Consider the following 14,149-nt stretch of genomic DNA (forward strand, 5'->3'; position numbering starts at 1 on the left):
TGAGTTTTATTTTTTTTTAATTCTGTTAAACCATGGTTCAAAAGCAATGTCTGATTTTCATTGCTTTATTTTCATAGACTTTATTTATTTATTATTACTTTTGTCAGATTCAAGTTATTTCTGTGACCATTGTGGGTTTTTCTTTCATTAACTGAGGGGTACCAACAGTTTTGCCCATGTGTGTATTTGTGGCTTCCCAAATACTAAAAATAACAGGAGGATTTGTGATTACAATGAAGTGTTTTCATTGTGTAAATTTGTAAAATGTATAGCTTTGGCCGTACTTGGACCTGCTCCTTTGTTACCAAATTTAATTCTGTCATTTCTTTGTTTATTTTTTAATTCTTTAAAATATATATATTCTTTAAATATTTTATTCAGAGTTTATATAAGGCATGACAGTGTTCTAAATTTTGATCAAAAGAGATGTAATAATGGTCATCAGAATAAATAAGGGGACTTTGTTGTGAAGTAGTGACACTGCATGGCACACTCCAAGAGCTATAAGAGAGATTTAGACATTCAACGAAGTCATGCTGAATGTATGGGCCGAATATCATTTTCTGAAAGTCATGGCAATGAATTTTAAAGAGACATCTTGGTTATGGGGCTGCAAGGTGACTCGGTGGCTAGCACTGTTGCCTCACAGCTAGAAGGTCGCCAGGATCTTTCTGTGTGGAGTTTGCATGTTCTCCCCGTTCAGCGTGGGTTCTCTCCAGGGTCGCAAGCTTCCTCCCACAGTCCAGAAACATGTTGGGGATTGTTAATTGTCCGTAGGTGTGAATGTGATGATGAATGGATCGGTCTTGGACATTGCTGTTCAGATGGGGCTTGAAAATCTGTAACCTGCTATACTCCTGCACTGCAGCATAAACAGTTTTAAGTTTCTCTCTGGCATGTTATCTTGTTTGTAGAACTCTAAATTATCACGACATCACACATCTGCAAGAAGAAATAGGAACAAGAGACCAAAAGTTGTGAGCAGGCAATGTATTGAAAACAACATCCATCCATTATCTATACACCGCTTAATCCTCACTAAGGTGGCTAAGGGAGCTGGAGCCTATCCCAGCTGGCTCAGGGTGAAGGCAGGGGACACCCTAGACAGGTAACCAGTCTATCACAGGGCTCCACAGAGACAGACAACCAAGCACACTCACACCTACGGACAATTTCCAACATGTTTTCAGACTGTGGGCGTAAGCCGGAGAACCCGGAGACAACCTACGCTGCACGGGGAGAACATGGAGACTCCACACAAAAAGATCCCAGTGTCCCCACCGGGATGCAAACCGGCAAACTTCTTGCTGCGAGGCAACGGTGCGAACCACCAAGTCGACCAGATATCACCCACTAGACAGCAATGTTAAAATCCCATTTGGTGCTCACTGGGAGGTTTCATCTTGTAGCTTGTAGTACACTTTATTAAATGACAGTTGATTCAAAAACCTTAAGTTAAACCTCAATCTGGACATGAAGAATTTATATATACACGTGTGTGTCTATATATATATATATATATATATATATATATGGAAATTAAACGGCATTTTCATGTAATTGTAATTCTGTCAAATCTTCTATTTTCAAGGAAATGTTGGAGAAAAAAAAAAAAACAATCGTTTTGAAAATCACACAAAGTGCAGTTTTATTGAAAATACATTGAAGCTTAACTTCGGGTGCGCAATTTTCCACACACATACACGCAAGTATTTACAATATGATAATTCACAAAGGGTATGAATGTGTTAGTATAAAGGTCAGTATGTGTTTTAGATTTTGTTGATGCTGGCAGCCGGCAGGGTGGATTTGTCCAAGTCATCAAAGTAAGGGTGTGACATAGCTGCGCGTGCAGAGATCCTCTTAGGAGGATTGTAGGTCAACATTTTCTACAACACAGAAACAAGGCATGGAAGAAAATTAGATATTTTATGTATGGGAACATTAGATGATAGACAAGTGTTATACAGTTGTTCTTTTCTATAAAAAAATAAATCAGATCTAAAACCTGTATAATTTTTCCAGATTTTTCATGATTGAGTGCAGACACACAAATGATATTTACTTTATAGGACAAAAACTAAAATTTACTCATAAAAAATCTCAATTAAGATGTTGTATGGTGCATCCCTGTCCTTACCGCCAGCAGATCCAGGCCATTCTTGTCCAGGTTTTTTACCATTGACGACAGTTTGCCAGACTTCCATTTGGGGAAGGTGTTTTTATAGTCGGGTAGGCTCTCTACATCAGGCCACACATCATTGTTTGGGGTTCCCAGGGTCCTGGAAAGGAAAGACAAGTAGGATTCAAAGGGGAAGCAATTGAAAGGGTGCCGCAGCATGTGGGTTAGAGGTGGGCAGCAGTTGTAATCACAGAATAAATGAAGTGCAATTACACACTAAATAAACCATCTAAATAACCATATGACTCAAAGCTGATCGTAGACAGACCTTGTGCAGTTGAGAGTCTTGTTTTTACAGATATGCATGCATTTTTATGTATCTTATGCATCACTAAATGAATGCATTTAGGCTCCCATGGCAATGTAGTACATAGTGTTTGCGCTACTGTAACTGCATTGCTTTGTTCAGTGGGATTACGAACTTACAGCTCAACAAGTTTGCAGACACTGAATTGCCTCAAGTGAGAATCTATCGCTCAGAGAATATGGTCTTTAAAAAAAAACTGGTAAAGAGTAGTGCTTGTTGACATCTGATTAAAATCCCAAATTCTAAACATAACCTCTTCTAGAGAAGATTAGCTGTACATTAGTTACAATAGTGATTTAGCAGGTTAAGAGAGAGCCACGTTCTTCATACCTCACTAACCCTTTAATCTCACTTTGTAGGACACCCCTCTGATAAACTATGTTATTCCAACACAATGTCACAATGTTTCAGGCATTTTTTTGTGATGTCTGGATGTTTGGTCTTCTCAGTTGACTGTGTAGGAAAGTCTACGACGGTCTGTGGTGCAGCATGAATCTTTGCTACAAAGAAGCAAACCAGCAGGTGCAGTAGTATTTACATATGATCCCCTCCCTATCTTACTCCTTTTCCACCAAGCTGGTTTCAGCGCTAGTTCTCAGCCAGTGCCTGACTGGGCACCAGTTCTTTGTGTTTCCACCACCGAAGCACCGGCTCCAGGTTCTCGGAACTGGTGCTTAGCAAGCACCAACCCTTTACTGGGCCAGAACTAAGCGCCGAGTATGTCAGGGGCTGGGGGTGGGGTTATCGTGACCAATGAGACCGATGGAAACACAAAATGGGACACACAAGCGGTGATTTGTGTGGTTTTTCACCAGGATGTCCCTGGTCTCATCACAGATGTATTGAAATGAGTCCTGGGAGAAGTTTTGCACAAACTGTTGCACACTGAAAGCCGACAGAATTATGTCCCACCAACAGCACCACAGTGGTGGAAAACAGTACTCTTATAACTTCGGTGTACTGCGGTATTTACGCTTAGAAATGTGGTCTTCTCATTAAAAACACAGCGCACCTAGATGCGCTGTTTGTTTCGCTCATAGAAAAGACCGCATGTGAAAAAAATCACTCAGATTCATCTTGGACAAATCTGACATTAGAACGCCCTTGTTAACTCTGTTTAAAGTCATTTTTGGTCGCACACTGGTCTGAGCACCACAGCCACCAACCGCAGCTACCACAGCCTGCAATGTGGGGCATAAATTGTAGAGTCTATCGATAAGAAAATGTTCAGAGAGTCATATGTTTTGCCTGTGAGAAGGTGGGAAGTGAGAACAAATTAGAAAGTTGGTCGCACCAGTAAAAAAGTTAGTCTGGAGTCCTTTGTGGGCTTCCATGTGGCGCAAACGTTCTTCGGTAAACGGCTACCTATGCAGTGACATATGGCGTGGCTCTAACTTGGCTCCTTGCCAATGGAAAAAGCAAACGGGTTCTTAGGAGGTGCCACATTGGAACTAACTAAGCACTGGAACTAGCACCAGCACGAAACTAGCACCTGGTGCTTTTTGGTGGAAAAGGGGTATCTGATGACTTTGTGTTTAAGACTGTGGTCACCTGCCAATCTGGGACAGTAAGCCAACCCACATTCACTCTATACTGATAAACACCCCCCACAACAATCCTTGGAACAAGACCTTTAGTGACTTCTTCAGCAAAGCATGTGAAGACAGCTGTGTTTTGTCTGTGTAATTACAGACTGACACAGATATACTAGCGCACTAGTATAAATGTGCACATTTTCAGTTGAGCAACCAAATGAGGCTTTAATTAAAACACATGTAAGTCTCTAATACGTGTCTACCTGAAAATCCTGAAGAGCTGGTCTATCTCTGAGTCTCCATGGAACAAAGGCTTCTTGGTGGCAAGTTCAGCAAAGATGGTCCCAGTGCTCCAGACATCTACTGGGGTTGAATATCGGGGTGAACCCAGAAGGACCTCTGGAGCCCGGTACCAAAGAGTTACAACCTGTGAGGACACAGCCCTGTCATTATTTTTAAGTTTTTTTTTGTTTGGTGGTGCTAACCACCATGTCTGTGCAGCGTTCCAAAGTGATTTGTGAATGTTTTCTCACCTCATGGGTGTAAACCCTGACAGGAACACCAAAGGCCCGAGCCAGGCCAAAATCTGCCAGCTTGATAACTCCCTTGTTGTCAATCAAGAGGTTCTGGGGTTTCAGGTCACGGTGGAGGACTCGGCGACAGTGACAGAAGTAAATGCCCTCCAAGATCTGGTAAAGGTAGCTCTAAAAAAATGAATGGTGAGAAAAGGAGGATGAACAAAAAAATTAAAAATTAAAGCCCCATTTCAGTATCGGTGACCTCAAGATGGTGAAAAAGAACATTGATAGTTTTAATGTTTTTTAGGGTTCATAAACATTTTGACAAATGAATAAAATGTATATATATATACATTTTGTATGTACATGTATGTAAAGAGAAAATATAATAAATTATTCCCAACTACATTTATATGGAGGAAGACTGGGCATTAACAATTCTTTTTTTGGTTGTTTGTTTTTTATTTTAATTAAGGCCACATATTGAAATAATATGATAAACTACAGATTTCTCAAGGTTCTGGTATCTAAATTTGAAGAGTATGGTTTGAAGAGTGCCCTGCACTTAAACAGCACCTTTTACCTTCACTATGTTCTACAAAGGGCTATACAGTGGGTTTCTCATTCACGCACACGTAGGAGGCAGGAAGCAGGAGGCCGAATAGTCGGAGATCAAAATTGGTATTCTGATACCGGCACTCCGAACGAATAGTCGGCTATTTGGCTATTCAGGTCCAGCCCTACTGTAGTTATGCCAACCTAGCATAGCGTTAGCTAACAGCTTAAAAGCCAGTAAGTGCAGAAATAACGCAAGTGTACGAAATATTGTAGAGTACAGAACGACCGTTAATCACTCCATCAGCTTGTCATTAATGATATCAATGTCAATTCAAATGCTAAAGGTATGTTTTGATTCTCCATGAATCTAAAAGCCTGCAGCTCCACCTCAAACCTCTCAAAATGAAACGCGCTGTGATGTTTAAAACACAGCAGCAACATTGTGATCTCTGTTTTAAAGAGCCGTATGTCACATAGAGACAATGGACCAAGTGAAAACTGGAGATGACAGCAACACGTTATGTTACAATAAGTGCAATAAAATCTACTAGAGTAAAAAAAAAAAAAAAACAAGAAGAATACTTAAAGGTACTAAAATCGTGGCTATTTGAATTGAAATAATTAAATTGAAATTTAAAAAAAAACTAATTAAATCTATTTTCTGGTCAAAAAGGATGTGCAGAAATTAAAAAGTGCTCTGATTTACTTTTCATATTTAGAATAATAAAAGACACATTCCTGGATGGGAAAAAAAATTCAATCATAAGAGTTTATTTTGCTCTAATCCTCAATATGTAATGTTTAGCTATCTTAAGAACATTTAAGTTTTCAGTTTTGTGTGCCCTTGCCAGTAATGTATGTTAAAGTGATTAACTCCACGTGTTTGGACCTTGTACCAGATGTTCTTTACTTGTTCTAAAACTTCGTGGCCTGTGCTACAAAATTCTCAGCTACCCTAGCACCAGTGTTATGGTTAATGGTTGTAATCTTATTTGAGATGACTGTTCTTTATATTTTAGCCTGCAAATCTGATTGCTATAGTGTACTACATAGATATGTTTATAAAATAATTCAGGCAATACAAGTAACACCTTTTTTCCTGTCCCCCTTCTGAGTTCAGAGACTCAGACTATACCTGTACTACAGAAAAGGGACAGTGAAAAGGAAAAACAACTGCCAAAACAGACGACGATTCCAAACATGTTCACTTCCACACTAAAGTACCATCCAAGAACAAAAAACAAGAGCGAGAGCTGTGGCTTTGTGGATAGGTCGTCCTGGTCTTCCACTCCGCACAGTAGAAGACAAGGACTTAGAGTATTTACAAGGATGAAAAGGAGAAGTATAAAGAGAGACTGGCTTCTGCACACAAGATTACAACTGGCCTTGACATTTGGACAACCAAGGAACTTAATGCTTCCTTCCTTGCTATAAGTGCATCTTATTTTTGCACTGTCCTGAACAAACCTGAGAATAGCAGGATAGCAGATGGAGAACAGACAAACAATACAAACAGAACAATAAGGGTTTTGTTGTCCCAACGCCACCAATTGCTTTCTCATACGGAATCCAAAGGCAACTTCTGTTCTTTGTTTAAAATTCGTAAGGCCTTACTATGGGAAGTGCTGAGATATGTTGTGAATTGGCACTATATAAATAAAATTGAATTGAATAGACTGCTTGGAACAAGAGAAAGCCATGAACTGCCTATCTTACAACTGGCTATACCTGGAGAAGACACATCATGCATGTATGGTTTTCCAAAAATACATAAGAAAGGAGCACCACTCAGACCCATCATCAGCAACATCAACTTCGTTACCTACAACACTGCAAAACGCCTGGCAAAGATTTTAGCACCGCTGGTTGGAAACCCTGCTCATAACATCCAGAACTCCACTGATTTTGTCAGCAAGGTTCAAAAGGTGAAACTGGCCTCAGATAGAACAATGGTTTTTGTTTGATCTCACCTTAGATTTTACATGCATACCCACATCTGGGGCAGTGGACACTGTCAGAAACAGCTCCTGTAAGACAGCCCCCTCAGGGACAGAACCAACCTCCGTAAGCAGATATGCGCCTGCTGGATCTCTGCCTGACCATCACTTACTTCAAATATAATAAAGGTTTCTACAGACATGAACCGTGGGCTCTCCAGTGTCACCCATCGTTGCCAACAATTACATGGAGGAAGTGGAAAACAAAGCATTGAGGTCTTTCAGGGAACTGGTTCAGATATGTGGATGACACCTGGTTGAAAAATCAAAGCCCAGGAGGTAAAAACCTTCACATTAATTAGGTAGATAGTATCATCAAGTTCACATAGGAGGATGTGAAAGACAATAAACTGCCCTTTTTGGACTGCGCTCTACCCATGAAGAAGGACGGAAGCCTCAACATTGAAGTCTGCAGAAAACCTAGACACACAGACCAATACCTGCTTTTTGATTCTCACTGCCTACTGAAAACTGGGCTGAAAATATCCCTACCAATACAGAGGGAAAAGAGAAGAAACAGATTATTAAACACCAAAAAACTGTGGTTATCCCAACTGGGTGTTCATCAATTCAACTAAAAGACCTGAAAAACACAGCACTACAGAAAACAGAAAAAGGGAAAAACAGTAGCAACTATACTGGGTTATCTGGAAAACCCAGAAGGATTTTCTCCAAACACGACATACAAGAGTCAAGAGTTTTTATTAGCTGTTTTTTTATACCAGTGCACTTCAGACGCAGTAACAAAAAAAAAAAAAAGTACATCCCATGAATAAATTACCCACACACAAGCAGAGCAGCATTCTATATGCAATCCAGTGCAGAAGACTGAAGGACATGATATCACACTGCAATAGCCATCTCTGAACAGGAAGGCTAAGGCACCAATCATCAAGCACCTCTAACGAAATGATGAGATCTCTACCCAGAAAATGTCACTATTCTTAACATCTTGAGTCACTCCTGATATGGCAGATTCACATCCTGTCTTGAGTACACTGGCAGCTCCACGACCAGTATTACTGTCGGACCATCTGGTTTCACAACAATTCACAGCTCGAGGAACATGAGTCCATGGACATCTAAAACTCTTCCTCAGTCAGTTAGACCTGAAGAAGCCCCTTGGATGAGAGGTGAAACGTCTTCAAGAACCTAAAAAAAAACATCCAAATGCTTTGTACTGAAGCTCCTGGGATAAGGCAGGTATAATACTCTCTGTATCGTTGAGTATGTGAGGGGCTTGGTAAAGTGCAAATGACATAAATGTTATCATCAGAGGATGATTCATGAGGCTCTGTGTCGACTTTCGCATATTTTCTAATGTTTTGCAAAGGTGCCAACTGCACAAGAACAGGAATACATAAATGCCAATCTACTGGGTATGTATGGCATGCTTCCTCAAAGTGGACTACAAAACAGTAAAATAACATCAAATGCCTGTCTGTGATTCCACAGGTGTCCATGTACACATCTGCAAGGGAGTGTAACCAGGCCCTAAAGATCATCATGTACTCAAACAAGTCAAATTAAAAGTATGAACATTTAAATGAATAAATTAAACCCACAGTATTCTTCCCGTGTCCCTAGGGGTTTTCTAATCATAACTGTAAGTAAAGATGCAGTTTAATGAATTTGTGTTGAGGCGAGGGATCCCAGATTTGTTTTCACTGCCATTGCCAATGAAAATCTATGTGATGTAACTTAGGCATAACTCATACTCATGCACGAGGTAATGTATTTTAAAAAAATCCCTCCAGTAAAAATCAATTGTTTTATTTTGTCAACATATTCATTCGGTATTTATGTGCTGGAAAACACATCGTTAGCAAAATAAGCTTTCTGTATTATCATTCTTCCTTAGAGTCGGCTTCTGGTTCTGACATGTATGAATGAATTCAACAAAACCTGTCATTTAAATTTAAGGCTAAAGGTCCAAATCACAAATCTCTGCACCTCGTTTCTACCCTGGTTTTACTGTAACCGTTTTCACCAAAGTGGGGGTATGTATATCTGCAACTCTTTTCTGTTAGGATGCTTGTCAACCGACTATTCTTGACTTGCCAGGCTGTCTAATATTTACAAAATAAACTGCCAGGTCATTGTTGTGATGATTCTCAATTTCCTTCAGCTGTCTCCCCAGTAATGGTGTGACAGACCATTGTAGGTGCATACGGATCCCGACTAAGGATTGACTGATATGTTTTGTTTTTTTTCAATAACCAATACCTGGACCAGTACACATTAAAAGTTATTAGTCAACAGCACGTGATAGCAGGGATGTTCCCTGTCATTCACGACTAGGCTTCCTAAGTAATAATGAATACTATAGCTGAATCTGTACAATACAAAAAGGAAAGATGACATTTGAGCATCACATGATGCTACAACATTCTCCTGTTTACTGTGAGATCAAGTGATTGAGATCAGTTTGTCTCATGCAGTTCTGTCTGCTGTTCTTCTCCGTATTGTTAATCTTTCTCTGTTCCCTCAGTTTTATTGTCCATTAGGACTCAGATCCTAAAGCATTCTATTTTATTGTTTCCACATGCTGTATGGTATTCATGGTAATCTGTGGCTGCCTCTTAACTTAGCTGTTAGCTGTTAGTAAAGCCTTAGATGCTGTAAAAGCAGCCAATGTCATGATTTGTGGAGATAACTGTGCTTCTTGTTCAGTTTTTGCAAGTTGTGTCTGTCAGTGAGAGCAGAGTGTTAGTTTATCTGAGTTCAGGAAGGTGTTATGATGCTCAAAATAGCATTAAACGCAGGCTAAGAGGCACAGCAAACCTCTAAGTGACAGCCTCAGCATACCAACGTCAATAAAGGAAGGTCCAGCTGCAACACCTACAAATAAATGATTTGAGTGTTTTCTGTGAAACAGGCACACTCGAAATGATTATGTAAAACTGCTGTGTTTATTAAACCTTTTGTAGTATCTCCTACCTCAACTTCCAAACACAGCTCTGTTAATTCACGGGAGCCGCTCCACTCTGCAAATGTGCTCTGTGTCTCTGTGTAAACAGCAGCTTTTGGTGACTGGCTGTTACTCATGAGTAAAGCTGAACTTTTAATATATATATATATATATCTCACTATAATCGGTCAATAAAAATAACAATACCAAAAATGTAAATATGTCAAATACCAGCCTCAACAATTGGTTGGGCCGATAATCAGTCAAATCCCCACCCACAGTTCCACACATTGGTGGAACATTCACAAGGTGTTCACCTTACCATGTTAAGTGCAACTAGCAGTTCTGTCTTACTGCACTCATGCACAAAACATGAAATCCTCAGTGTGGTAGGTTGCTGGCCAGGAGGTTGAGAGAATTTTGGAAACAGTAACACAGATAGCAGAAAGGGAGGACAAAGCAATGCTTTAAGCGCCAATGGGAGGCTTTGACCATAAATCTACATCTGAGGAGTCAGACAGAGTGTTGACACTGTCTGTCTAGTTGTATAGAAAGTTAGACGAAATAAGCCAAACTGCCACAAGTCAGCAAATGAGGCCAGAAATTCATTGGTACATGACTGCTGTTACTGTTCAAGCATTTTATCCTGCTGGAGATAGACTATTTGATCACATAATGCCATCTAAAATCCAAATCATCAACTAATATAGCTGTAGCACTGCTGTCACATATAAAGAGACCTAAGATGAAGCTAATGTGAATTGCTGAGAGAGTTACCTTGACCACCATAGCGTCCATGTACTGGCCAGTGGGAATGGAGTCCAGGTACTTCTTCAGGTCCATGGACAGGAATTCAAAAATGAGGTAGAGACGAGACTCCTGCATCAGGACATCCAGGAGCCTGGTATACACACAGAAGAATTTGGTGGGTTCATATTACAAGTACACATTTTCTCACAGGTGATGTGACTCAGACGTAACATTTGCTCACATTCACACTTGGGCCGGATACAGCTCTGTAAGCAGTTACCATGAATGAAAGCTTAATTGATTAGTTTTTAATCATATGGTCACATTGTGTTGGGCAACCAAACACGTGCAAGTCAAAGGAAAAAGAAAAAGAAAAAAAAACACACACACAAAAAAAACATGTCATAAACAGCAGAAATTATGAGGGAGAGGGCTCACCACATCATGAAAAAAAAATCATTTGGAGAATTCTATAGCAGCCGAACAGGGAAACACACAGCTTATTGTTGTTTCACTGACATATGCAGTGTTGTGAAACTGTGAATAGCAAGTATAGCTTGTGGAGGAAAATCATTTTTAAGCCTTAATTTGGTTCGATTTTCATCACTTATCGGATCTTTAGTGTCGTCAGTCATTTTACAGATTCCTGATAATATAAATAATTTTTTTAATGTGCTACTCTTGCTCTGATGCAGCCACATGTCTGTCGTCATCATTCCGTAGTTTTGAGCAACGTCCTATGCACAGCACTATCTGACGGATTACACATCATGAGAAATTATCAAATGTATATCAGTCCCAAATATTGGTTGTTGGTCACCCTGATTATAAATAATCATTGTGTGCTCTGTAGAAATTGGTCAACCCCTCGTTATTATATCCTGCTGACCACTGACATTGCAATTATGGTACTCTTCCCCTATTCATTTAAATAGGGACTTGGACTTGTTGGCCTTAAAAATAGCCTAGGGCATTACTAAGATCAGCAAGTCTTCCTTGTAGATCACTAGAATCACTTCGATTTTGTATTTAGACCCTCAAGACAGAGGTACCATTACCTCAGATGTGATGTATTTCCAGAATAAGAAAGTCCCTTCTCAAAATATTATGAATTACTTAAGTGTTTTGGGATCTGACCAACCTTTACACTCATAGAGCTGTCCACAAACTGGATTTCTTGGACCGTATTTTTTCTTCTCACTTTTAAGCTGTAACACACTCTCTACTTCACACAAAGTGAGCATACCGTACAACGTTGGGATGCTTCAACTCCTGAAGAAGAGAGACCTCTCTGACAGCAGTGCTGGGAACCCCCTCCTCCTCACTCTCCAGACGGATCTTCTTCATAGCCACAACCTGCCCGGTGGCCTTGTGCCTGCCCTTATACACTACCCCATATGTACCTGCAAAAAAATATAACAGACCATAATCACTTTAAACAGCTTCATATTTAGATAAAGGTCTCAGTAGAAACTTTATTTCCCTGTCCTTTGGACAAGTCAATCTATCCAACTTGTCCAGGAACAAAACTCACTCACTGGGTAAAACACTGTGTCGTTTCTTTGCCAGTTTCAGTCATTGTGTTATTATTTTTCTGTCTACACAGAAACAACAGGAATGGGCATACATTTCTGTCACATATGCTAACACACACATTGCCTTCACTAAATTATTTATGTGGACCAGTCTTACTGTTGTGTCTCATCAACCTGCAAAAGTCCAGTCTGAGTCAGAATAAACGCTGAAGTATGACTTCTTGATTCCACTGTCAAAAGACTACTGATTAATACCTTATCTTGAATGTAAAGTCTGTGTGTGTTGGATTTTAACCTTTGGGAAGTCTGCTTGAATGCATAGCAAGTCAGACATGAGTGACACAAAGTCAATAATTAAGTCAGAGATCCATTCAAGATGATGACTGGTGTTACTGCTCGTGAGGTTGCTAAATCAAGTCTCAGGACTTCAAAAGAGCCAAACTTACACTACAGCAGCTCTACAATCAAGACATATCAATACTCACAGTGGAAATATGCTAACAGTGTAACATCACGTCCATAAAGCTGAAATCTCACTTAAAATCGGTACAACTGCATTTGTTGAATTTCTTTTGTATAATTTAGACACAACACAATAAGACCAACCTTCGCCGATTTTCTCTATTTTCAAGTAGTCTTCCATTATTTCCTGAAAAAAAACACATTATAATGTAATTTCAACCATCAAAAACAAACACGACTTTCCAGCAGCTTCAATTAATGCGTAGCTGACATACTTTCATATGAGCAAGCTTGCTGCTGGCATTACGGTAAAGTGACTGCTGAACGTGTAAAGCAAGATATGGTGGAAGAGTTAACAAGGCTGAAAGTGTGAAGCAAACATACATACACATTAAATTCGGAAAATCACGTAACTAACTTTGAACTAATCTATTTACAACAACATATATATGTTTTTGTTTCATAAATACAACAGGATCTTTTCAAACTGTGGCATTTTTGGATGCGCCGAAGCAAATTAACGTTGGAGTTCCGTTGCTCCGACGTTAAATAACGCTTTACTGTTGTTCATGTTACAGGTTTTCGGTGGCTCGTATCTAGGTTTTATTTAGATCGTTAGTTTAGCCTTCGACAACAAAATGGATAAATGACAACAACATAAAGTCGTTATTCGATCCTTAAAATTGCCGTTTTCTTTGAGCTTAACACGCAGGCTACGGCCACCAACGTTAGCTTGCTATGCTAAATCATCAAGAGAACTCAAAAGAACAGCTGAAGCACTTTCTATCCAGACTGAATAGCCCACAACTTCAACTAACTCGACAACTGTGTAATTAACAACTGACCCTATATTTTAAAAATAAGAAAAGTTACCTGACTGCGACGCACGTCTTATCGCCGGTGCTCTCCGTGCTCAGACTAGCGCTGGAATGCTGTCAGACTTTTTTTGAATGGAGCGCTAGTTCAAAACGCACCAATGAAATTACGCGACGTAATTCAAAACTGCCAATCAGGAAATAGAATACTGTCACGTGGCCTGAGCGGGAGACAAAGCGCCGAAGCACGTAACCTGAACGCCTGGGAGTGTTCACTGCTGCTGGGACGTCCGCCGTTGTCAATTTCTACACTAGTCGCATAAACAGCCTACATTTGTTACATACTGCGTTTGTTGCAGTGTCGAGTGAAACAAGTGTGCAACTGCCAGAGAATTTACTGAATGGATAATTATTAGAAATGAGCAGTCACTACATAGGTGCTATTGTTTTCACTTAGTGAATTAGTCCATAATGATATGTGTGTTTGTGTACAGCTACAATCTACAGATGAAAAAGGAAAGCAAGTTCAAAAAACAGCAGTTCCTCAAATGTCCACTTGAGCCTCAACAGTCAACAGAA

At 39.8% G+C, this 14,149-nt stretch overlaps 1 protein-coding gene across 1 annotated transcript; it reads right to left on the reverse strand.

Annotated features, from left to right (window-relative positions):
• Positions 1 to 1,622: 1,622 nt before the first annotated feature.
• Positions 1,623 to 13,697, reverse strand: cdk1 (cyclin dependent kinase 1). The gene is made up of 8 exons (XM_008295185.1): positions 13,629 to 13,697; positions 12,900 to 12,942; positions 12,005 to 12,161; positions 10,786 to 10,909; positions 4,558 to 4,728; positions 4,288 to 4,451; positions 2,141 to 2,282; positions 1,623 to 1,889 (listed from the first exon to the last, which is right to left on the reverse strand). The coding sequence occupies exons 2-8, from the start codon at positions 12,934 to 12,936 to the stop codon at positions 1,773 to 1,775; spliced, it is 912 nt and encodes a 303-aa protein (XP_008293407.1). The 5' UTR covers positions 12,937 to 12,942; positions 13,629 to 13,697; the 3' UTR covers positions 1,623 to 1,772.
• Positions 13,698 to 14,149: the final 452 nt, after the last annotated feature.

The sequence above is a fragment of the Stegastes partitus genome, unplaced genomic scaffold (assembly GCF_000690725.1).
Source record: "Stegastes partitus isolate 25-593 unplaced genomic scaffold, Stegastes_partitus-1.0.2 Scaffold1029, whole genome shotgun sequence".
Taxonomy (NCBI): domain Eukaryota; kingdom Metazoa; phylum Chordata; class Actinopteri; family Pomacentridae; genus Stegastes; species Stegastes partitus.